The sequence below is a fragment of the Delphinus delphis genome, chromosome 2, assembly GCF_949987515.2.
Source record: "Delphinus delphis chromosome 2, mDelDel1.2, whole genome shotgun sequence".
Taxonomy (NCBI): domain Eukaryota; kingdom Metazoa; phylum Chordata; class Mammalia; order Artiodactyla; family Delphinidae; genus Delphinus; species Delphinus delphis.
Genome location: NC_082684.1, coordinates 88,433,995 through 88,458,969, shown reverse-complemented (window position 1 = coordinate 88,458,969; position 24,975 = coordinate 88,433,995). Strand labels below are relative to the sequence as shown.

General features: G+C 41.8%; 1 protein-coding gene across 1 annotated transcript in view; it reads right to left on the bottom strand.

The window, feature by feature from the left end:
• The window catches only part of SLC28A2 (solute carrier family 28 member 2), a 30,007-nt gene extending 5,243 nt beyond the window's left edge, over positions 1 to 24,764 (bottom strand). The window contains exons 1-18 of the mRNA XM_060003578.1: positions 24,631 to 24,764; positions 23,000 to 23,086; positions 21,971 to 22,062; positions 21,748 to 21,836; positions 16,578 to 16,669; positions 15,307 to 15,490; positions 12,861 to 13,002; positions 12,124 to 12,237; positions 11,698 to 11,775; positions 11,163 to 11,243; positions 10,641 to 10,721; positions 9,130 to 9,255; positions 8,917 to 9,047; positions 8,313 to 8,481; positions 7,941 to 8,138; positions 7,270 to 7,351; positions 5,275 to 5,373; positions 4,997 to 5,108 (exon numbers count right to left, since the gene is read on the bottom strand). Coding sequence (XP_059859561.1) covers positions 4,997 to 5,108; positions 5,275 to 5,373; positions 7,270 to 7,351; positions 7,941 to 8,138; positions 8,313 to 8,481; positions 8,917 to 9,047; positions 9,130 to 9,255; positions 10,641 to 10,721; positions 11,163 to 11,243; positions 11,698 to 11,775; positions 12,124 to 12,237; positions 12,861 to 13,002; positions 15,307 to 15,490; positions 16,578 to 16,669; positions 21,748 to 21,836; positions 21,971 to 22,051 — 1,859 coding nt within the window. The 5' untranslated portion in view covers positions 22,052 to 22,062; positions 23,000 to 23,086; positions 24,631 to 24,764. The remainder of the gene's footprint in view (positions 1 to 4,996; positions 5,109 to 5,274; positions 5,374 to 7,269; positions 7,352 to 7,940; positions 8,139 to 8,312; positions 8,482 to 8,916; positions 9,048 to 9,129; positions 9,256 to 10,640; positions 10,722 to 11,162; positions 11,244 to 11,697; positions 11,776 to 12,123; positions 12,238 to 12,860; positions 13,003 to 15,306; positions 15,491 to 16,577; positions 16,670 to 21,747; positions 21,837 to 21,970; positions 22,063 to 22,999; positions 23,087 to 24,630) is intronic.
• Positions 24,765 to 24,975: the final 211 nt, after the last annotated feature.

Here is a 24,975-nt window from a genome sequence, read left to right as displayed (position 1 = left end):
TTCTAGGAATTTATCCATTTCTTCTATGTTATCTAATTTGTTGGGATATAATTTTCCATAGTAGTTTCTCAAAATCCTTAGTATTTCTGTCTTATTAATTGTAATACCTCCTTTTTCATTTCTGACTTTGAGTCTTCTCTTTTTCTTAGCTTAGCTAAACATGTGTCTATTTTGTCTGTCTTTTCAGACAAATGGCTCTTAGTTTCCTTAAACTTTTCTGTTGTCTGTTTTTGCCTCTATTTCATTAGTTTCTGCTCTGATCTTTGTTATTTCTCTTGTTCTATAACTTTGGACTTAGTTTGTTTTTCTTTTTCTTGAGGTGTTAAATTAGGTTGTTTGAGATCTTTCTTTTTTTCTTAACGTAGGTGTTTATCAATATAAACTCCCCTCTTTGAACTGCTTTTGCTGCATCTCATAAGTTTTGGTATATTGTGTTTCCATTTTCATTTGTCTCAAGATATTTTTTCAAGTTTTTTCCCCCAGTTTTATTGAGATATTATTGACATATAACATTGTATAAGGTGTGCAATATAATGATTTGATATAGGTATATATTGTGAGATGATTACCACAATAAGTTTAGTTAACATCCATCAACTCACACAGTTACAGATTTTTCCTTGTGGTGAGTAAAGATATTTTATTTCTCTTTTGATTTCATTTTTGACCCATTGTTCAGGAGCACGTTGTTTAATGTCCACATATATGTGAATTTACCAGGTTTTTTCTTGTTACTCATTTCTAGTTTAATACTATTGTGGTCAGAAAAGACATTTGATATAATTTCAGTCTTCTTAAATATATTAAGACTTGCTTTGTAGCCTAACATAATTTCCATGTGTACTTGAGAAGAATGTGTATTCTTCTGTTGTTGGATGGACTGTTCTGTAAATGTTGTCAGGTCCATCTGGTCTAACATGTAGTTTAAGTCCGATGTTTCCTTGTTGATTTTCTGCCTGGATGATCTATCTGTTGTTGAAAGTGGAATGCTGAAGTCCTCTACTATTATTGTATTGTTGCCTCTTCAGATCTGTTAATATTTGCTTTATATATTTAGGTGCTCCATGTTGGGTGCATAAAAATTTACAGTTGTTACATCCTCTTGATGAATTGACCCCTTTATTACTATATAATGACCTTCTTTGTTTCTCATTACTGTTTTGGCTTAAAGTCTATTTTGTGTGATATAAGTATAGCTACCTCTGCTTGTCTGAAAAACTCTCTCTCCTTCAAGTCTGAAGGACAACTTTGCCAGGTAAAGCATTACCAAGCACTGGTTGGTAGTTTTTTTCTTTTTAGTATATCATCCCACTTTTCTTCTGGACTGTAAGGTTTCTACAGAAAAATCTGCTGATAGTCTTATGGGAGCTCCCTTGTATATAACAAGTTGCTTTTCTCTTGCTGCCTTTATCTATGCTTTCTTTGTCTTAGTTTTGACAGTTTAATTATAATGTGTCTCAGTGTGGGTCTCTTTAGTGTCCCAAAGAGGAGAATTGCAGCCAGCATCTAGATGCAGGCTGATTAGAAGCTGGACCCTCAGGCACCAGCTGGAAAGTATGCAGTCAAACCCCTTCCAGGGAAAGAGTGGGAGATGGACATTTTTGACTGCTTCCTTTACACTGAGCCTTGTGGGGCAGGCGGGGGGTGGTGGGGAGGTAGGCATAGTACAGTCTTAAATTGGAGTACTAGATGTTCAGTCTAAACCCTTCACTGCTTAGGGATAAGCTTAGAGTTGGGAGTTTCCTTCCATTATATGGTGCTGTGCCAGGGGTGGGTTTTATGATGAGACTGTTTCTCAGCCTTTCCTACCCAATTCAATGTGGGTATTTTCTCAGTTGTAGGAGTCATTCAGCTAGTTTCTGGATTTTGCTTAGAGGGAATTACTCCATGTGTAGCTGTACATTTGGTGCATCCATAGGAAGAGGGAAATTTAAGCCTCCTTTGTTGTTATCTTGGTCTGGAGTCACTCCAAATATATTTAGCATGAATGAACTGGACAAAAACATTATCTCTTTCAGATTTTAGACACTAATGATGCTTAGTATGTGACTTCAGGCAAAGTCAGTTTCTGTTTTGAAGGCAGAAATGACCAGGAAAGAGTATTCTACTAATTTTTTAGTGAAGTTCAGTGATGTAAAGACAACTCATCATTAAACACAAATTAGCAATTTTCACTTCATTCATTTACTTTAGACTATGCTTACAATGACATCCACTGAACTTCCCCAAGAACATAGGAGTCATAACTATGCCAGACCAATGATCTATCCAGTTTATAATTCATCTTTAATAGTACAGCAAAAGGACTTTTTTTTTCAGAGGATGTTGGTTGCTTTCTCTGGTGAAAACCTCCAAACACAGGAGGGTAATGTCTGTTAACTTGCCATAGTAAACTGTTAAGGAGCTGGTACCCAAACATCTACCTATATACTGAACAGATCATTTACTTAATGACAACTTCCAAATCTATCTCCAGTTCTTTTTTCTCTCCTGAACTTCAGACCCAAGTTGGTTTGTGAGTTGCTTTACTTGATGGTCCCACAGGTACCTCCAAGTCAACATATCCACCTGAATTAAGCCATAATCTCTCCCCTTTACTCTCATTCCTGGAACTAGTCCTCTTCCTGTCAGTGAATGAATGGCATCCCTCAGACCCACTTGCCCAAGCTGGAAAGGGTACAGTCATCCTTATCCTGCCCTTCACTTCAATAACCAATCCTATTGATTCTCCTTGTTCTAGTGCATCTTCATCCTCACAACTACTTAGTATCAGCTCTCATCATCTCTTACTTGGGAGTATTACAGCAATGTGTTTATTGATCTCCCTGACATCCAAATGGCTACCAGCATGATCTTTTGAAAAAACATACCAGTGTTAAGAATTCTATAAGTCAAAGTCTAAATTCCTTACCATTTCACACAAGGCCTTATAAGATCTTTCAGCCTCATCTCTCAGAACTCTCTTCATTCATCCATATATCACTACTAATATACACATCTTTTGCTTTTGAAGAACCAAACATTCTAGTTCCTCAAATCTTTCATTTTGTGTGTCCTGTAACTAGTTCTTTCAGCTTAATGATATACTCTCTTTTTTTTCAACTGACTTCTTTCAGTGTTTTTTCTTTATCTTTGATTTTCTATAATTTCAAAATATGCTTAAGTATAGTTCTCTTGGCATTTATGCTGCTTGGTGTTTTCTGAGCTTCCTGGAGCTGTGGTTTGGTGTCTGACATTAATTTGGAGAAATTCTCAGTCATAATTGTCTCAAATATTTCTTCTGTTCTTCTCTTGGTATACACATTATGTGTATGTTACACCTTTTGTATTTGTCCCACAATCCTTGGATGCTCCATTCTGGTTTTTTTTTTTTTTCAGTCTTTGTTCTCTTTCCTTTTCAGTTTTGAAGACTTCTATTGATATATCTTCAAGCTAGGAGTTCTTTCCTCAGAGGTGTTTAGTCTACTAGTAAGCCATCAAAGACATTCTTCATTTCTGTTACAGTGTTTTTTGATCTGTAGCATTTCTTTTTGGTTCTTTCTTGGGATTCCTATATCTCTGTACTTACACTGCCCATCTGTTCTTGCTTGCTGTCTACTTTATCCATTAGAGCCCTTAGCACATAAATCATAGTTGTTTGAAATTCCCACTCTGATAAATCAAAATCTCTGCCATGTCTGGTTTTGATGCTTGCTCTATCTCCTCAAATTGTGTTTTTTGCCTTTTAGCAGGCCTTGTACTTTCTTCTTGATAACTGGACATGATGTACCCAAAAAAGGAACTGCTGTAAATAGGCCTTAGTAATGTGGTGGTGAGGTGTGGGGAAGGGGAAGCATTCTGTAGTCCTAGGATTAGGTCTCAGGCTTTTAGCGAGCCTGTGCCTCTGCACTGTGAATTTCACAAGTGTTTCTCAGTTTTTCCTCCCCCTTTAAGTGGGATAGGATGGTTAGAGTGGGCTTTAGTTGGGTATTTCCCTACTTCCAGGTCAGGTAGGCTCTGATAATACCCCAGCTGGTTAGGTTCTGGTTAACTAGTTTCTCCTGAGGGCAGGCCTTGTTTAAAAAAACGGAGTGCTCTGGTGTATTTCAAAATGGCTCCTTTTCCCCTCCTCCTGCCAGAAGAATGAGGGGATTTTGCCTGATATTTACTGTGAGAACTTGGTCTAGCTCCCGGAGGTAAAACTCCCCAAAGTGTAGGGTTGCCCCCTATAACTGGGTCCCCCCAGAGTTTTTAACATCCAGACCTGTCCTCACTGAGGCTCCAGCAATTAGTTTCAGGTTTTCCTGCCCCAGCACAGGATTCTGTGGCAGTTTCCGCTCATGAGTCTGCTCCAGTAAGCCATGTGTTTGCCTGTCTGTCTCTCCAATCTTCAGGTCAGCAGTTTGCCCTGTGTCTCTTACAGATCCAAGAAGAGTTATTGATTTTTCAGACTGTTCAGTTTTTTTCTTATTGTTACGATGGAGTGGTGACTTCTGAGCTCCTTACATGCCGAACCAGAAAGCTATTCTAATAATATCCCAGAAATTGGTAAACAAGTTCATTTTTACACTATCCGAATGCATCATGATTTTATCAATTCAAGTTTATCCTCTCTCAGTCTTCATTTCTGTCTGAAGAAGGCTGTAAGTTTTTAGTCACTTAGGACCATTGCCAAGTCTTCACCTACACCTTATCTATGTTCCAATCACAATAAATACATCACTTCTGATCAGGGAAACCACCCTCTTTTACTTCCCCTCACCCTCCACTTCTCAGTGCCCCAGCAATACAGGTAAAATCTGTCACTTGTCCATGCTAGAGCTAATAGTGAGTATGCATCTAATAAGAGAAAAGAACGGAGATCTAGACCACCACAAATACCTGTCTCCCTTCTTATACACTCTATTCAGCATCCATGTGATTACCCTCAAGACCTTACTTCTCCCCACTCCCAGAAGACTCCTGAGTGGAGGAAAGCATAGAGGAGGAGGGGGCAGGGATCCCAGTGCTCACTCACCTCCGAAAGAGCTCTTTGCAGCACACATAGGTCTCATAGGTTCGATTGGTGAAACTTGTGTTTAGGAAGGAGACACAGTCAGTTTCAGCTCCCCTGGGGACATAGAGGATTCCTGGGTAAAGGAGACAGAGATGCTAAGGGGAAGCTTTTACACATGTTCCTTAAGGCTCTTAATTCTTTGGGTATAAACTGAGAACACTGTAGATTTGGTGCCTTTTCTATGCATATGTGAGATGGAGAGTTAAAACGATATTCTGAGACTAAGCTGAGACACTTACCTGCCACACAAGCGCTGATAAGGGATACACAGGCCCCTGTGAAGAGGGCACTGACCACAACCTTGGACAAGTCACTCTTCCGGTGGGGCACCATTGATGCTGCGGACAACACAACAAAATAATTCAATCTCTTCCCCACAAGGCAATTAGGCATACCCCATGAAACCCCATTAGAAGAATGCTGAGGATCAAAATGCAGCAGATGAATAGCATTCTTACCACCAACCACCGGAGGCTGGACAGTGGTACCCTAAAAAGTGTGTATATTCATTAGTCCTAAGGGGTCACTAACTTAGACATTCCCCAGGTCAAGGATTGTGTGTCTGACCCTAACTATTTAGTGGTTCTGTGAATATTCCCAAGATATATCTGAATTAAGCAAAGCCCTGGGTTGCTCCAGACAGGTGAAAATGCCTTGGGTGTTCACTAGTTGAAATCTGCATTCTTAACCTGGACAGAATTAGACAGACTATTTTGAGCCAGAGAAATAAGGAGGGCAACATTCACCTAAGCCTTAGTCACATGATGCATATCCCACTACTGGAGGACAAGCTCACAATCAGATTGTAATCAGGCATCAGAATTAGAATACAGGGACTTTCCTGGGGGCGCAGTGGTTAAGAATCCGCCTGCCAATGCAGGGGACACGGGTTCAAGCCCTGGTCCGGGGAGATCCCACATGCCGCGGAGCAACTAAGCCCATGTGCCACAACTATTGAACCTGCGCTCTAGAGCCCGTGAGCCACAACTACTGAGCCCACGCGCCACATTTACTGAAGCTTGCGCATTCTAGAGCCCGTGCTCTGCAACAAGAGAAGCTACCACAGTGAGAAGCCCGCTCACCGCAATGAAGAGTAGCCCCTGCTCGCAGCAACTAGAGAAAGCCCGCGCACAGCAACAAAGACTCAACACAGCCAAAACTAATAAATAAATAAACAAAAATAATAAAATAAATAAATAAATACATTTATAAAAAAAAGAATTAGAATACAGACAAGTGTTTAACAGAAGGGAAAAAGATAAACTGAAAGGAAATTGTTTTACCTCTAAATTGATCGATCAGCTACCAAGTGAATCAACTTAATGATTCTAGCCCAGAATATGAGTGCCATAAAAAATGGACACACTGAGCTGTATTTTTCTTACACTTTATTTCTCACTTGGATCTTCCAAACTCTTGGAATCCCCTGCCTTCAAGGACAATTCCACTTTCCTCATATTATTTCCTCCAGCCATCACCATTCAGCAAGATTTGCAGCAATCTAATTGTATCTATGTATGCTTCACATACTCACTCCTCCCACACCTGGTGACTTGTAGCTTTTAATGCAACACTTCACACCACTTGCTCTAATTATCTATCTGCCTTACGTGTCTGCTGCTTTTATTTGTCCTTTGATTCCTTGTGCAATGCTTAATTCTGTGAAGTCAACTGGTGCGCAGCATAATTTCAGAAAGTACCTTCACTACTGAATAAAAAACAAAATACCTTTACTATATATGCACTATGTCCATTTAATTCTAATTATCTATCTGCCTTATGTGTCTGCTGCTTTCATTTGTCCTTTGATTCCTTGTGCAATGCTTAATTCTGTGAAGTCAACTGGTGTGCAGCATAATTTCAGAAAGTACCTTCACTACTGAATAAAAAACAAAATACCTTTACTATATATGCACTATGTCCATTTAATGGCAAAATAAAAATAATATCATTATAGTCTTCCTCATAGGGAAAATAAAAATAAAATTGGTCTTTTGGGCCTCCATCTGAAACGGAAAAAAATGGCAGAAGTTGAGATTGCAAACCCAGCCTGGGCTTCATGAATAGTCAGGTAGCATGATTACCTTAACTCCAAATTAACTTTCACCTGAGAGGCCCATTTCACATCAGCTTCTCTATCTGGTCTCAACTCATACTGAAGCACCAGGAGTGGCCACTACAGATGCTGGGAACTGGCTGGCATATTGGGTAGCTGGGAAAATGAATTAACTCACTCAAGCCTCCCAGTGTGATTCCTATGGAACTAAGATTGGCAAATCCACAGAGTGAAAATGTTGTAATGATTTCGGCTCTCACCTAGGCAAAACAAAAATAAATAAGTACACTCAGTCCTATATGTGCAGTCGTATAATCATGATAGACGTTCCAGAGTACTTAGAACCCCCAATCTTGTGTGTGCTACTCTAAGGAATATGGAAAGGATGCTCAGAAAACAATCGCTTCATGATTTATTATAGGGATAATGATATGGAACCACCATGGCCTCTTTACCCAGTGCTCTTCTTGTTGAAGCCTATGAATTAGGAGGTCTAGGAATGAGGCTGATTGAGAGAAAAGAGATAGAGGGAGAGAAAAAAGGAGCTCAGTTTATAGCAATTTAAACTTATAAATGAAGAAGGAGACCTTAGACTATCAGAAATAGTATCCTCCTTGGACTGCCCCAACTGTAAAGGCTCAGTAATTACATTCTAGAGAGAAGTTGGGTCAGAGAGTAGGGGACTAGCACACAGACCTCAGGGCAGCTCAGGCACCGAAGCTCAGCATACTGTTACTCTTGCTTTGTGGTCAGGCCTGGGACCCTGGAAAGGGATCTGTGGGTGTTAAACTTTAGCGTAACACTTTTTGTCTGCCTGGACTGTTTATGCTTTTCTAGATTGTCACTTACAGAAATCCACTGTTTCTCGCCTCCAATCCACTCTTCTACTCCAGAGAGACGTTTGTTTTTGTACTGAGACAGTTGCTGATAGGCCACAAACTCATTTGTGAAGAACTTGATCCCCACCATCTCAGCCACCATCGGACAGTCTGCCCACTCGACACCCATCATGAAAACCATGGGCCTTAGGATATAGGAACAGATGACCTGGGTGAGAGAAAGAGACAGGAGACAAAGACTTCTCTGAAGCCTTGACTCAGTCTCCTCCACCCTTCTCCTCTCCACGCTCCCTCAGTGCACTGTGGGTCAGGAAGACATGCACAATTCAAGGACTACTTAAACACACCCTAGAGGAACAGCCCAACAAATGGAATCCTTTACCTGAAAAGTGAGTCCCTGTATGTCTACCAGTTCCCCTAGCCAGGAGAGGGCAGCATTGATGAAGGCCAACACGGCCAAAAAAGCAATCAGGTTGGCTGCTACATTAGCAGCAAGGCCTATGGCATCTGTGGCTCCATTGCTGGCAGCTTCCAGAACATTCTTCTCCTTCCTGTGGTTATTGGGCATAGGGGAAGAATACGGTGTCTAGAGCAATCTCGGCTCCTCACAGAAGAGCTGTCCCAGTGTCCCAACAGTGCAGGAGTGCAACAGGAGACTGCAAGAACAGCTTGAGAGATGATGGGGGTTCCTGGGGTTCCACCCTTTTTGTGGAAATAACACTGAAGCAGTATCAGATTTAATCGCCATGAAATGGTACTGACACAAAGGACAGGGGATAATGGCATGCAGAAGAGAGAGGCAGGTGGGAGGGTTAAACAAAAGAAAAAAATCAACATGATTGGCTAAAGGCAGAGGTAGACAAGAGGAGATATGGAATCATATTATTCCTTCTCCAGGAGACTTGAAGCCTCTACCACCATAGCACCACTCTTGACTCTGCACCTGACCTCATCATCTCCCAAATTATATGCCTCATTGGACTCACCCACGGGGCAATTTTACCCCCTCCTTATTCTTGAACTTGGACTCCTCCACTTCTGGATATACCAGCTTTGACAAAGCAAGAGCAGAAGGGGCAGCCATCACAGAGGCAGAAATCAAGGATGACGTGTCAATCTGTAAGGCCAGACTTAGGAATGAGCATCTACAGAACCCAGACTTGGGCTCACCCAGGAGTGATCAAACAGACTATGCTTACCCCAAAGGATATGAAGGCTCCCAAGACAGTGCCTGAGATGGTGGCAAACCCTCCAGTCATCACTGCATGGACTTCTGAAAGCGTCATGTCTGCAAGGTATGGACGGATGAGCAGAGGTGCCTCTGTCTATAAAAAAGGAGAAGAGAGTCAGATTCAAGAAGGTGCAGCTCCCCATCCCAGAGTGCCTGCCCCAGCTCCGGGCACACATCCCTCCAGTGTGGGTGCTCTTCCAAAACTAAGCTCTGCTTTTAGGCTCTCCCAGTGTCTGGCTCACCCCCTCTGGCACCTAATCATATCCTGGCTAGCACTCTTCTCATGTGTTTTCATATCAGTTTGTCTCATCTACTTAAAATTTAGAATGCTATAGAAGACAAACAGTATATTTCTTTTTTACATTCTCAATGTCTAAAACTATATACTCAGGAATTCCCTGGTGGTCCAGTGGTTGGGACTCCGCACTTTCACTGCCAAGGTCCAGGTTTCGATCCTTGGTTGGGGAACTAGGATCCCACAAGCCACGTGGTGTGGCCCAAACAAACAAACAAACAGAAACTATATACTTAGTGAATGACTTTAGTATAGTGTACTTACTGCGTACATATTAATTGCTTAAAAGGTACTCATTAAATGAATTGCAAATAGATTACTGAAGCCCAATGTTGATGAAAGAATCAAAAGAAATAATGTTTGTGAAAATGGTATGAAATTATGAAGACCCAACTATGTAAAATATATCTAGCATTGACCTAAGATTCCATTGACTTATTATTTAATGAGTGACAACTATATGCCTAGTGCTATATGATATGCTAGGGACATTCCTATGAATAAGGCAAAGTTCCTACTCTTAGGACTTTACAGTCTAGCAGAGGAAACTAAGCTGATTATGGAGAATTTCAGCAAAATGCAGCATGCTATGGTAGAAGTGTACAGAAGTTTTCTGAGAACATTTCAAATACCATTAATCAGCCTAGGGCCTTAGGAGAGAAAGACCTCAATACTAATTCCTTGTCAGTTTGACAAGCCATTGTCCCTAACACTGAGTTGATCAGTCAGTAGCATATATTGAACACCTACTCCATACAGACAAATGTATCAAACAAGTATTATGGGGACAAGCTTTGGTGTTAGCCCTGAGCAAGGCAAGCTATTGTCTCCTTAGAGATTCTGGAAAACAAAGGTTACAGGAAGAAACCAGAATATGGAGGAAACATCTTTCATAGCCCCTGAAGGGGGATGACTTGGACCAGGCCATTTCCCTAAATTCCTGTGTAAGAAGTTGGATCTGTGGTTAAGTATGTCCCCATTACATACACCCAAATAAGTATTATTAGGCATGAAAGGTGAAAGCAATGAGCTGAGTTCCAAGTTTTCTTTCATCAGAGTGACTGGCTGCCCATACAGTCTTCATCTATTTGACTTTTCAAAAGGAAAGCATACATGTCTCACACTGTTTTCTGCCATACTCTCTGTTCCCCAGAGAAAAGATCAGAAGGCCTCAGGGTGCTTACCATACCCACAAAGATGTTTCCTGCCACAGCCAGGGTCTCTGGGGCAGTGGTGCCCATGGTGATTTGCAAAAACCAGGCAATCTAAAGGGATGCAAAGTTCCAAACCATTAACATTAGCAGAAATCTTGGGGTGTATCCATCAAAACTCCTCCTCCATTATGTTGGTAAGGAAACTAAGGCCTAGAGAAGAAGAGGCACAAGGCCGAGACCACAAACCAAGTTACAAACAGAGCCTGGACCAGAACTCAGGACTCTTGGCTTCCAGAAAAAGTAGATTAAAACTCAGTATGAAATGGTAGTTCAGCCCATTTTTTCTCCCTGCTCTGCCCCTCAGCCTGCCTAGGGCCTGGTCCTGACCACCTGGTATCAGGCACGCTTGAAAGAGTTTGCTTTTCACATTCGTTCTAATGCTCTAGATCTGACATATGATCATTTTTTCCCCAAAGTAAGTGCCATCTTCATGCCTCTTGATAGATCACAAGACAAAGGCCCACCTCCTGACTGTGCAGGAGAATGACTCACCTTCTGAACTACCCACTGCACAAAGCCCAGGTAGTAAAGAATGGACATCACACATCCAAAGAAAAGGATGATCGGTAAGGCCTATAATGAGAATGATGGGGCAACCAGTGAGATACTACACTGAATGTGCAACTGTGTGCCGTAAGGAGACTGTGTTTCAGGTCTCTAAGTTAAGTTCTTAGCATCCCAAGCACAGCTGATACAGTAATAGATACTCCGGATATTTAAACACAAGCTAGTCTAGGAATAAATTTTAAATGTATTGCAAATCTATTATGCCGTCAATACTAAGCCACAAGGAGATGTTTTCTGAGCCTTCTTCTCCCACCCCTATTTCATTCCAATTTCAGTATGACAATGATCAAAGGGCAAGACATTAATGCTGCTTCCTATATAGATAAGATCAAATCCTCTTCTTAGGGTCAAATTGGTATATAGACTGGCTGATCTCTTGGACACACATCTTTGTCATCTCGCTTTATCCCCCTCACCCTCACTGCCACTGACCCTCATTCTTGCTCATGAAACATATGACCTGAAAAGCGAAGATATCCTTGACCAGCATATCCCCAAAAACAAAACTGGAGCCAGCCACAGTATAGTTGAGAAAAATCTGAAAGAAAAAAAAGAGAGACAGAACTAGGGTGAAGCCAGAAAGGACACAGGGAAGATAAGATCAGCCTCATGTATGATGAGGACCTAGTGCTGCTACTGAGGTTGGCCTCCCTTTGACAGCATGGGAAGCAGCCTAAGTCACTATGAGCTACTCATTGAATGACAGAGGACTCAGCAGTTCCATTCTCTTTATTTGTATGCATAGTTGTACCCCAGTATACTCTCTCCTTTCCCACCAGATCATCCACCACCATCACTAACAAGACACAGCCTGATCTCCTCATGCTTTCCCCCAGTCTCCTTTCTCTAGGGTTCTAAAAGAGCTCTCATATTCAATTTCTCATACCTGAATCTGGTTTCCCAGCCATTGAAATGCATTAAATCCAGGATCAGTTCTGATGACCAAGATCCCAAAGACAAACTGAAGACCTAGGCCCCAAAGCACTGCCCTCCAGGACACCTGGGACCAATAAGAACGTTATTCTAATGTGAGCTCTAAACCCGACTTGTTCATTACCTGGCTGGGGTTTTAAACGTGGGTACGTGTACTCTGGAACCACCTTGGCATGTTAACAGTAAATCTGGGGTAAGATGGAACAGGGAGCAGGGGAAATAGGGCAGTAGTAAATAAAGAGCCACATACATCTATGTGGTTTTCAAAACTATGCCTACAGGTTAGACCTCAGACACACGCACACATACATATAAAAGCATCATAAACCACTACTTTAATATTACTATGTGCAATGCAAGCTCATTCTCTATTGTATTCTATTTTCTTTCTCTCCTTCTTTATTTTTTGTTTTGTTTGTTTTTTCTTTAACACTGGCCTGGATCCACAAAATTGATATCAAGGCTCACTAACGGATCACAACCTACAGTTTGAAAATAAATGGTCTAGGGCCTGTGAGAACTTTAAATTTCACTTAGGGGCAATATTGTCAAAGGGGCCAATTCCAGAGATTGTTAAGAACTTAGTTCTATGCCTTTGTAATCAATACTTGGCTCATGCACTTTGTAATTAGTAACACATGGTCCTTGGCTAGGTATTACTACGCCCACCCTGCAATACCCAAAACTCACTGCACTGTGGTGTTTGGAGCAGGCAAAGAGGATGAGGGTGAACATGCAGATTCCTGCGAAGGAGATCAGCTGCTCTGGCCTTTGGGCTGTGTCTAGAGCCAGCCACAGGATAAGGCCAACCAAGGAGACTCCCGCGAACACACTGGAGAGGGAATTTCAAGACCATGTCATCAAATCAGTGAGTGAATAAGAAATCATTAACTTTACCTCTAAAAAATAGAAATTCACCACAAGGATAAATGAAACAACCCAATAGATCAGACACAGAGACATATCTTTAGAATCATTCATCTGGTGGTTTCCCAGTTAACACCTCTCCCCTCCCCTCAACTCTTTTACTCACAGAATGAAGCTGAAAGAGTCCAATCTGAGGACATAAATCTCATGACCTCCTTTTCTTCAAGTTATCATATCAGTAAGATGTGATATAAAGACTTATTCTTTAAGAATGTTCTAATGCATAACCAAAATATTTTAAAAAGAAGGAGGAAAAGTCCTCCCATGGATCTCCACCCACTTTCCAACCACTCCAAGGGCAAGAGTAAAGGCTAAGCCACAAATCAACTACTTAATGCCCTGTGGTCCCTTTATGTACCAAACATGCTTGATCAATACATAAACTAGAGGGAGACGCAAGCGGGAAGAGATATGGGAACATATGTATATATATAACTGATTCATTTTGTTGTGAAGCTGAAACTAACATACCATTGTAAAGCAATTATACTCCAATAAAGATGTTAAAATGAAAAAAAAAATACATAAACTAGTCTCCTCATGTCTGAGTGTTGGAGTCATTTCAGTTCAAGGGAAAAGAATTAGAAGGTGAATCACATATGAAAAGAAAAGAAAACAAAAAGAACACATTGTCCGTTGAGATGCCATAGGAACAACGATGATGACGACAGAAGGGATTACAGGTCAGGGTTGAATTTTGGAGCTGTTCTCACTGTGAACTCAAAGTGAATTAAATCTGTCTTCCATGGATAACTAATAAGAACGTGCTGTATAAAAAATTTTTTAATAAAATTAAAAAAATAAAGTAACATAATAAATAAATAAATAAATCTGGCTTCCAGAATCCATCCTGTTAATGAAGAAAGTCCTTTCGCTCTATTGCTCCAGTGTCAAATAAATCAATGATCCAAAATTTAGGCTGTAGTCTGGTGTGTTTCTCCAAATGATCACTGTTGCAAACATCTGAACAGCTATTTTCTGTGCATCCATTGGACAAAAGTCATAAAAGTGGAACATATAGACAGTCTGAAAGTTATCCTCTCACCCCAGGCGTGTGATCAAAGGACATATGCATGCCACAGTTAGTTAGATGAGGTGCGGCTGCTGTAGCATCCAGCTCAGTATGCACTGAACAGTGAGTTTGCTCCTTAAACTCTAGGGAATTATAAGACGCCAGTGGGTGCAGGAAGTCTGGAGGACTAGAGGGAAAAAAAGCACAAAAAGTATCCAGTAACTAAGGGAGAAACACATGACCACCAAATCAATTTGATAGTTTAATGCTGCTATAAGCCTCTTTGCCTTGATTTCTTCATTGAAGAGGAGTATGGTTTTTCTCATTTCTGATACCAGCCCTGACAATAAACAGACTGAAACTCTTCTCTGAAATGGAACCCCTCCTGCCCCCTAGCAATATTGAGACATGAGGCTATAAGAAACTGGACTAAGTTCAGTGTTCAGAGGCCCGTTGCTATTTGCTCACTGAGCCTTGGTTTTTTTTTAACATCTTTATTGGAGTATAATTTCTTTACAATGGTGTGTTAGTTTCTGCTTTATACCAAAGTGAATCAGCTATACATATACATATGTTCCCATATCTCTTCCCTCTTGCGTCTCCCTCCCTCCTGCCCTCCCTATCCCACCTCTCTAGGTGGTCAAAAAGCACAGAGCTGATCTCCCTGTGCTATGCGGCTGCTTCCCACTAGCTATCTATTTTACATTTGGTAGTGTATATATGTCCATGCCATTCTCTCACTTTGTCCCAGCTTACCCTTCCCCCTCCCCGTGTCCTCAAGTCCATTCTCTAGTAGGTCTGCATATTTATTCCCATCTTGCCCCTAGGTTTTTTGTTTGTTTTTGTTTTTTTTAGATTCCAGCTCTATTTACAATAGCCAGGACATGGAAGCAACCTAAGTGTCCATCAACAGATGAATGGATAAAGAAGATGTGGCACATATATACAATGGAATATTACCCAGCCATAAAAAGAAATGAAATTGAGTTATTTGTAGTGAGGTGGATGGACCTAGAGTCTGTCATACAGAGTGAAGTAAGTCAGAAAGAGAAAAACAAATACCGTATGAGCCTTGGTTTTGTAAAGTAGAGGGGAGGGTCTGAGAGACAGCCCAGGAACCGTCAAAGGAGGAAAAGGGTAATGGATTGGGGTTTAAGACAAGTTGTGGGATGAGGGATATTGAGATTCTTAACTTACCATTTCATCCAAAGCTTCAAGCAGGAGTTTTCAAGGGGCTTCAGACATCTCGTTAATTTTTCACCAAAGAACCTTTTCAGAAAGCGGTGAACCAGGACTAAAAGCACCAAACAGGTGAGGACGAACAAGGCCAGTGCCCTATGGAAATTCAAGATGCAAGCTGCCAGGAAGTAGGCAGCATAAGCTAAAAAGAGAAAGTACAGAGTAAGGACCAGCAAGGCAGAGCCCCTTAGGACCAAATGAAGATTTAGTCATGAATGTCTGGGACTTAAGGCAGGTAAAACCCTCCAGTGACCTTACCACCCAGCCCTGTCAGACTGAGATGCAATTCTCAAGGCCAGGATAGATGGCTAACTGTTTTCTTGGGGTATCCCAAGGAGGAACCAACTTAGTTTGAATGTTGCATATTTTCACTTGACCCTGATAAAATCTCATTCCCTTGATATTCTCTTTCTATCCCTGGAAGTGGATTTGATCAGCACCCACCTTTATACTCTTAAAAAGTCATCTTTTCTCAAAACTTTACAATCCCAGTCATTTTAACCTTTCCTCTTCAGCAGAGCCATTATTCTAGTAAACAAGGCTAGTACTAGGGGGTATAGCCATATGGTTCTCATTCCATGGCCCCTTGACTCACCCCAAAATATAATTTTTGTTCTCACTACCCCAGCTGCCTCTAATATTCACATCAAAGTCCCATACGTCACTGATGGTATATTTTAAATAAAGGTTTGCTATCTATTTTTTTTTTTTTTTGGTCATGCCCCACGGCTTGTAGGATCTTAGTTTCCCAATCAGGGATCGAATCCGGGCCCCAACATTGAAAGCACTGAGTCCTAACCACTGGACTGCCAGGGAATTCCCAAGAGGTTTGCTATCTTTTAAAAATATTTTATGTCATTGATCTTACCAGTAAACCAGCAAATAAGTAACATACTACAGGCTTCTTTCACAGACTTCAAGAACCATGCCCCTCATCTAATCAAGATACTAAAAAAGAGACAAGCCCAGATTCTCTGACATATTTAAGTCTATCAAATAGTACATTTTGAAAAATAGCTTATTCTCAGAAGTGCAACTTATTTACTTATTCCTAGAAGTGCAATTCTATAAATTACAGCTCACCTACAAGTAATTACGATCTATACATCATATAGCCCTTTAGATCAACTTGTGAATAAATTTGCTTTCCATCTAGTAATAGTCTTGACACAAGGTCACATTTCTAAAACAACTGTGTCTCTCACTTCCGTGGATCCTCAATACCTTACCCAAACACAACAGGCTCAGCAGGACCTTCTTGAACAAGGCAGCATGTGTCTTACAGAAACTTCTTGCCCTGGTGAAAGGCTGTAGGTTCCTCCTGATGAGAATCCAAAAGTTAAGAACCAAAAATTATTCCATCCCATTTATATCAATTCCCAGAACTTAGATTGCCTGGCCTGAGGAAGAGTTTTCTCTTAATGAAATTCATCCTGGGGAAGTTAGGTAGTGTTGTAGCGATGCCAAAAAGGCCAGGTCAACCTTATCAATGGGCAGCAGGTCAGAACACTCCTACCCAACCTGGACTAGCAATATCCTCAGTAATTTCCTACCATAGAAGGGAACACTGGTCACATCAGGGAGAGACTACTGGGACCTACTCCTTCCTGTTCCCTAGGGACGAGGGATTGCTCAGCTTCCAGATTCAGAAAAGGGCCTATTCTTCTGAGAGAAAATAAAAATCACATAAACCCATAACCCTGAACAGTCAATCAGATATGAATTGACAGACTGGATGGAAAACACTACCACCCTCAAGAATCCCTGGGTGAGAGGGCCTGAAAGAAGGTGCCCAGCAAGTAGAACTTTTCAAGTTTAATTTATCAAACATTTATATAGTGCTTTCTATGTGCTGAACTCTTTCTAAGAAGTTTAAAAGTACTAACTCATTGACTCCTAATAAGAACTCTTGAGGTGGCTACTATTATCATTCCCATTTTACAGATGTGGAAACTGGAAAACAGAGAAGTACCTTTCCCAAGGTCATGGAAGTTGTAAGGAGCATAGACAGAATGTAAACTCAGGCAGTCTGGCTTCAGAATCTGAGCTCTTAACCATCTTCCTTTGCTGCATCTTACCCAGGTCCCAGGCTCGCCTGTCTCTGCCACTTTTAAATGTCCTCAGCACACTGAAGTCATATGAACAAAAAACTCTAATTTCCAAACTCTTAGAAGCTCCAAAGAAGGTGAGCCCAGCAAGAAGCCCATCATGCTGAGGGAGGACAGCTTAGCCAGGGCTGGGACCAACCACTAGCTCCAAATGCCCTGGGGACTTAGCTCACAGATTTCCATGGCTCTTTCTCCATTGCTACCTCTCCCATCTAACACACTCCCTCCTCTTCTTTATACAAAGCCTTCCTTTTCACTCCTCTCTCCTTCTCCTTATTTCTTCTTTCTTCAGGGAGTCCAACCCTTTGTGTTAGTTGAGTAGAGTGTGTATTATCAGATATAGGTGATCTGAGAAAGGAGAAAACATTCTTTATCACCACCTGACTTATCAGTTCAAGAGGACGCTTTAGGATCTCAAGAACTCTGTTAACTTTCCATGCTTAATAGAGAAAGTAGTGAGTAAAAACCATTGCTGAGAGGTGTCAGTGTACCTGAAGGATGTCAATATCTTTGGAATATCATTTGCAAAGTATATCAAGGAACTAATGTAATTTCAATCCTAGACTTCCCATGTGTGCCAGATATCTTTGGTTTGCTCCTCCAGATCCACTCTCCATCTTGCTCTGTGCCCTGGGATTCTAACCCATGTGGACTGCATCAGTGGGATTACATAACCCTCTGGATTATCTAGTTGGGTTCTACCAAGAGGATCCAAAAGGAGATCAGAGTGGATGAAAAGACTGAGGTCAGCATAGTGAAGTCTTCTTTATCTGACTCTCCTTCTGGGTTCTCTTATATCTTGTCCCTTGCCTAGGAATAGTAACTGTCCATTGCTTCTAGCCTCAGGTTCTTGCACTATTGTTTCTTGTGATTCCGCTACATCTTGCACACACCCCTGTAATGGTCTCTCTGTAAATGAACCCCCTCTGTAAATAAACCCTTCTCTAATTATCCTAATTTAAGTATTCTGTCTGTTCCTGTTAGGACCCAAACTGATCTATTAGGTGAAGCTGATTTAAAATCATACCTAATCAAATGCCAGTTCAGCAAAGCCATTGCAAAATGAGCGGGGACACTCATTAGTCCAGGACAAATATAAACCACACACCTAGAAAAGATTTCTGCCATTACCTCAGGACCACATTCAACCGTTCCCTGGGAACTAAAGATCAGTGGGTACTACCGGAAGTCAGTGAAGAGCACTCATTTCTGCAAAACCCATGAACAACCTGATCCTAGCATATCAATTTACAACTGGACCTCTGCTTTAAAAAATTAAAATTAAAAAAAATCATACAGGACATTCCAAGGAAAAGAGAATATATGTTCTCAGACCCTTTTAAACCAACTGAGAAGCAGTGCATAGAGGTATGAACATAGAGGGTGTTCATGGTCCTGGCATCCTGCTTGGCCTAGGATCTTGCTAATACAACCAAGCTCTTTACATCATGGCTCAGTTTGAGAGTTAGTAACTGTGTTATACTCAGAAGCTTAATTGAGAAAAAAAAAATCTGTCTGGTAGATGGTGACACTTGATATCTTGTCCATAACTTGCTGTGATGTCTGTACCCACTCATAAATTCTCTAGGTATGTATGTGGAAGGCTTTCCAGATATGGACTAATAATAACTCTCTCACTTACATGCTTACTGCCTGCAGCCTCAAGTGACAGCATGGGAAAGAGTAGGGTAAGGATGGTAGGTTGTGCTAGCTGAACACAGCATTAGTGGTCACTATAGGTCAGGCCTAGCAGCACGGGTGTTCACGCATTTTCTCAGTGACCCTTTCCACAAGTTGTGGAAACTCCCCCAACTACAGGAGACAAAGCTATGGAAATTCCCAGGGTCTGGAGTACTATCTTTTAGCAGTTAGAATGGAAGGCGTAGGTAGCTTTCAAAAAATCCATCTCCTGTGACTGTTGACAGTGGGGCCCTGGGTGAATCCTTGCTCGCCCTGGCTTGAAGTCATAACTAGAAGAAAGAAAATGAGTCAACCCAAATAATGGTCTGAGTAAAGGGCAAGGGCCTCCAGGTAGAAGTGACCAGAATCTTTTCAAGGTGTCCAAAGTTTTCATTTGATAATAGCATAAGAAGAACTGGTCCGTGGGTATTGTACTGGGTACCACTTTGCCAGATTCAAAGGTGTGTATAAAACTGGTTTAAAACTGGATGGGCAAGGGTTGCTGGATAGTGTGGTAGAGGAGCTCAAGAACAGGTACAAAAAGTGTCCAAGGGAGAATGGTGATTGAGAAGCAAAAAGCTTATTAATAAACCAAAGTGGAAAGCCAAAAAGGAGTTGGAAAACCAGGGAAGGCAAGAGAAAAGTCTATCAGATGGAGGCCAGCAAACCTACATTGGAGTCAGAGGCTCTGTGCACCAGGGGATGACCAGTTCTGAGAACCATCAGCCCAGGTAGAGTGAGAAGGGAACCTAAACCAGAACACAGCCGGGTGCTTAACTGCTGAGTTGCGATGGATGTGTTGCCTTGGAAAAGAACCCTCTCTCCACACAGGACCCAAATCTCTGCTTGATGTGCAATAAAAAGTCAGATCTTCTTCACACTAAAAGTAGAGATTCAAAGATCCACAAAAACAAGAGGGACCTAGTTAGTGGGTTTTCCAACCGGCCCTTCTACCCAGCCTCAACTTCTTCCTTCCAGAACTCTTATCCCGGGCTTCCCTGGTGGTGCAGTGGTTGAGAGTCCACCTGCCGATGCAGGGGACATGGGTTCGTGCCCCGGTCCGGGAAGATCCCACATGCCGCGGAACGGCTGGGCCCGTGAGCCATGGCCGCTGAGCCTGCGCGTCCGGAGCCTGTGCTCCACAACGGGAGAGGCCACAACAGTAAGAGGCCCACGTACCCCACCACCAAAAAAAAAAAGTTAAGCTTGTTTTCTCTATGAAGTCACTTAGTTAATTCCTAAAAATAAAGAGAAGAAAAGACATATCCAGGACTTCCCTGGTGGCACAGTGGTTAAGAATCTGCCTACCCATGCAGGGGACACGGGTTCGAGCCCTGGTCCGGGAACATCCCACATGCCGTGGAGCAACTAAGCCCGTGTGCCACAACTACTGAAGCCCGTGTGCCACAACCACTGAGGCCCACGCACCTAGAGCCCATGCTCCACAACAAGAGAAGCCACCACAATGAGAAGCCTGCGCACCACAATGAAGAGTAGCCCCCACTCGCTGCAACTAGAGAAAGCCCACGTGTAGCAATGAAGACACCACACAGCCAAAAAAGAAAAAGAAAAAACACATATCCATATATTCCCTTTAGAAACTATCCAATATCCTCTTCTAAGCTTCTTAACGTATGACTTCTGCACTTTTTTTTTTTTTTTTTTTTTGCAGTACGCGGGCCCCTCACTGCTGCGGCCTCTCCGTTGCGGAGCACAGGCTCCGTACGCACAGGCTTAGCGGCCATGGCTCACGGGCCCAGCAGCTCCGCGGCATGTGGGATCCTACCAGATTGGGGCACGAACCCGCATCCCCTGCATCGGCAGGCGGACCCTCAACCACTGCGCCACCAGGAAAACCCTGCACTTTTTTATAAATACCCAGACTCTTTTCCACACCGTGGAACACAGCTTCCATCTGACCTATTTTACCCCAACAACTTCTATAGACATTACTTCTGCGATTATGACCATGACCAAATTCAGAGATTTTTCTCCTTCCTTGTCTCCTGATACACAGAACATTGTGGATTGATTGTACCTTCATTCTTGACACTTTCTTCCCTTTTGACTTTCAAGACTGTACTTTTTACCTTTCTCTATTATCTCTTTTGGTGGGTCCTTCTCCATCTTTTTAAATTTCTGATTTCTCTTTCTCCTCATCCCCAAATCTGAGTATTCCAAAAGAGCCATTTTAAAAAAATTATATGGGTAAGTTAATATCTAAGCCTCAATTTTCTAATTGAAAAAGGGGACTAAAATTAGTACCCACCTGTTGGCATGAAAATTAAATGATTTAGTTTCATAAAGCATTCTGCACAATAGTAAGTACTCAATAAATGTTAGTTGTTGTTATTCTCATTTCTGTTCTTTTTGTTGCTGGTCCAACCAACACTGATATCGCTGAACTCATTACTTATGGCACAGGTTTATGTAACAATTAATTACATAAAAATGTATACGTGCACTTGGTAACAGCAGGTGGCTGTGAGTCTTATTTCGACAACATAGATCATAAGCTCCTGAGAACAGGGCAAGTTTGACCTCTTCTGAGTCCACCAACCATACTAGCCAACCCTAGGCCTTAACTGAATCAATGCCAGAACACCTGTACCTCTGTTGAGTGGGGCGTTCCAATCCATCCCCAAGGCTGTGTCCTCGCTCTTCAATCTTCCTGGTTCCCTCAGGATTTATTCCTTCTTCCTGTAAGCACAGGTAGAGTTGAGGTCAGTCGTAAGGCCCTTCCAGGGGTGATAGGGATTGCGAGCAATCAAAGACCCTACATGACGCCATGCATCAGCCCACAGAGATGTGCAGAAACTAAACTGGTGAGTTACCGTGAGCTCCAGCCCTGGGTTCTCTATGCCAATCTCCACTGTGGACAGAGCAATGCCCTCTCTTCCATTTGTTTTCTCCATCTCCTGCTCTCCTGAAAAACAAATTCAGAGCCAAGGCTGAAAGATTAGTTGTTCTATAATATGGGGCCAGATAGAACTTTTAGGGCCAGTTACCCACAGGAAAACAAAACTAAAAATATTTAGAGATTTAGTTGATTTCTTTAAGAATTGAGAAAATTGGAAACATAATTCTAAAATAATAAACAATGAAATATAGACTTCTACTTCCTATTGTGAATAGCAAAGGAAGGGGAAATAAGATAGGAAAAGAGAAATGAAGGGCAAGGGAACTGAAATGAATCAGTGGCTCACCCAGGGCTCCAGGACCCGAACTAGAAAGGACTCTCTTCAGTCCCCTTAAGGAAGGGTTAGAGGGCAACTACTCCTGTTAGCCTCCAGGTGGCCCCACTGAGCTGTGCTGAGTAAGAAGAAAACAAGGAGGCAGAGGGCTGGGAAGACCACAGCCCCCAACATATTACTGAGAAACCAAGATTAACAGACTTTCCAGTTCCTGACTATAATGTAGCATGAGAATTGTTTTTGGAGCATCTAAGAGAGTACCTAATGAGAGAAATAAAAGAAATCTACATGTAGAATAATCAGTATGAATGTTAATTATCCCCAGTAAAGAAAGTTTTAAAACAAAATGAGAGAATAAAGAAACAAACACTTGAGCCTCACTGTAAGCAACCTTAATAGATAAACATTCAAAGTTATAATATAGGTTCATCTGAGAATTTTTTTACTTTGTAGAAATTTTCCTTCAATTTCATGGAATTGTTTTTTGTTTTTTACTGTGACCTCTTCAACCATTTAAATATAATTTTATTCAACATACATAAACAACTTTTGTTTTTTAAATCAGGGCTTTCCTGTATAGGCACAGAACTACTTGAATTTGGTCTAAATATGATCAATTAAGAAATCTGGCAAATCAGGTTCCTGCCCTCCTCCAAGACCATTACTTACTCCAGTTTGCAGGATTCCTTCTGGTGCCTCAGTGAAGGACAGAAAGAAAAACTCAGCTCCACGAGACCTTGACTCTGAAGGGATGGGCTGGAGATGAGAGAGAAGGATTTCCTGATTGGCCCATTTTGCCCTGGGCCCTCCTTTGCTGTTCCTGCCCTTCTCTGTAGAGGAGGAGTGCAGCTCTCAAGTTAAATATTTATATGTTCTAAAGACTATTTTGCAGGGTCAGGTCTAAGAATTCTGCAGGAATTCCTAACAGGCACATCAGCAGGAGCGCTGCCCAGCACAGAACTAGGCACGGGGTAGTATGGAGAAGAAAAATAAGAGAAGGATCTCTGTACTCAGAAAACTTAGCATCATTTTGTACAGGAAAGACAGTTGCTAGAAAACAACAGAATGAAGGACTGTACATGATTCAATTCTAAATGACTGCTAGGAAGTCTTTTACTAATCCATTTAACAAATATTTAAGTATTCACCATCACCCAGGCACAGTTCTGGGTGCTGAGGACACAAAGATGAATGGGATATTGCCTCTGCCATGAAAGAATTACAAATCAGTGAGGAAAGACATGTGTCAAGAAAGGCTTTACAGAGTTGGTAACATTGGCCCTGAGTCTGGAAAGTTTTGAAAGGTAAGTAGGGAATCACTGATGGAGAAGGGGAAAGATATACCACCAGAGGGAGAAATTGAAACAAAGGCAGAGAGGTGAAGACTTCCCTGACACACTAAGGAGGCTGTAAAAAATAGCTGAAGATGCAGACCTACTAGAGAATGGACTTGAGCACACGGGGAGGGGGAAGGGTAAGCTGGGACAAAGTGAGAGAGTGGCATGGACATATATACACTACCAAATGTAAAACCAATAGCTAGTGGGAAGCAGCCGCATAGCACAGGGAGATCAGCTCCGTGCTTTGTGACCACCTAGAGGGGTGGGATAGGGAGAGTGGGAGGGAGGGAGATGCAAGAGGGAGGAGATATGGGGATATATGTATATGTATAACTGATTCACTTTGTTATAAGGCATTAACTAACACACCATTGTAAAGCAATTATACTCCAATAAAGATGTTAAAAAAATAGCTAAACAACAGAGGCAAATTTTTGAGAAACTAATGAAGGAGGGACAAAATAAATTAAGAAATTAGTTAAGGAATGGAGGGGGAAAATGTGAATGAGACGGTGGTAGTTTATCAAGAAATAAGTCTGGAGATGCAGTCAAGTGCCAGATGGAGATGGGCTCTGTAAGCCAGGCTAAAAGTTTGGGCTTATTTGGAACCAGCTGCAGAGGCAAGAGGAGAATGGATTGGAAGGATGCACACTGGGGACAGGGAGACCAGTCAGGAGACAAAAGCAATAGTCCAGGTCAGACATGGTGAAGCTCTAACCAAAGCAGTAGATGGAGAGAAGGAAACAAATCTACAGGATGTGGTGACTAATTGGGCATAAGGGAGTAAATGAAAGGGGGAAGTTAATTCTTCAAAATTGTTCAAAATGATCTATTTTCTTCCTGCTCCTACCTGTCAGTAATACTGAGCTGTATGTTGTTTCCTAAACACTTGATGTTCCCTTGTGCCTGTTTGTGGATGCTGTTCCTTCTGCCTCCAACACCCTGCTCCTGTTTACTTACCTGGAAAATTCCCACACCACCTTCAAGTCTCTGTTGCAAGGCTACTCTCTTCAATGAAGCTTTCCATGATTCCCTCCAGATGAGACTTAAGACCCCTTTCCCCACACCCCTACTGCAGCATGCTCTTGCAGAAGACTACAGAGCATTTAGTGCTCTAAATGTTTACTTGTCTCCCAGTAGACCATGATCTCATCAAGCACACGCTCTTTATCTTGTTCACCACTGTATCCCCAGGCTCAAGGCCTGCCACAATATTAGGCAATCAATAAAGATCTGTAAAATAAGTGAAACAAACAAACACAGATTTCTGGCTTAGATTATTGGGTATGTAGATGATGATAACAA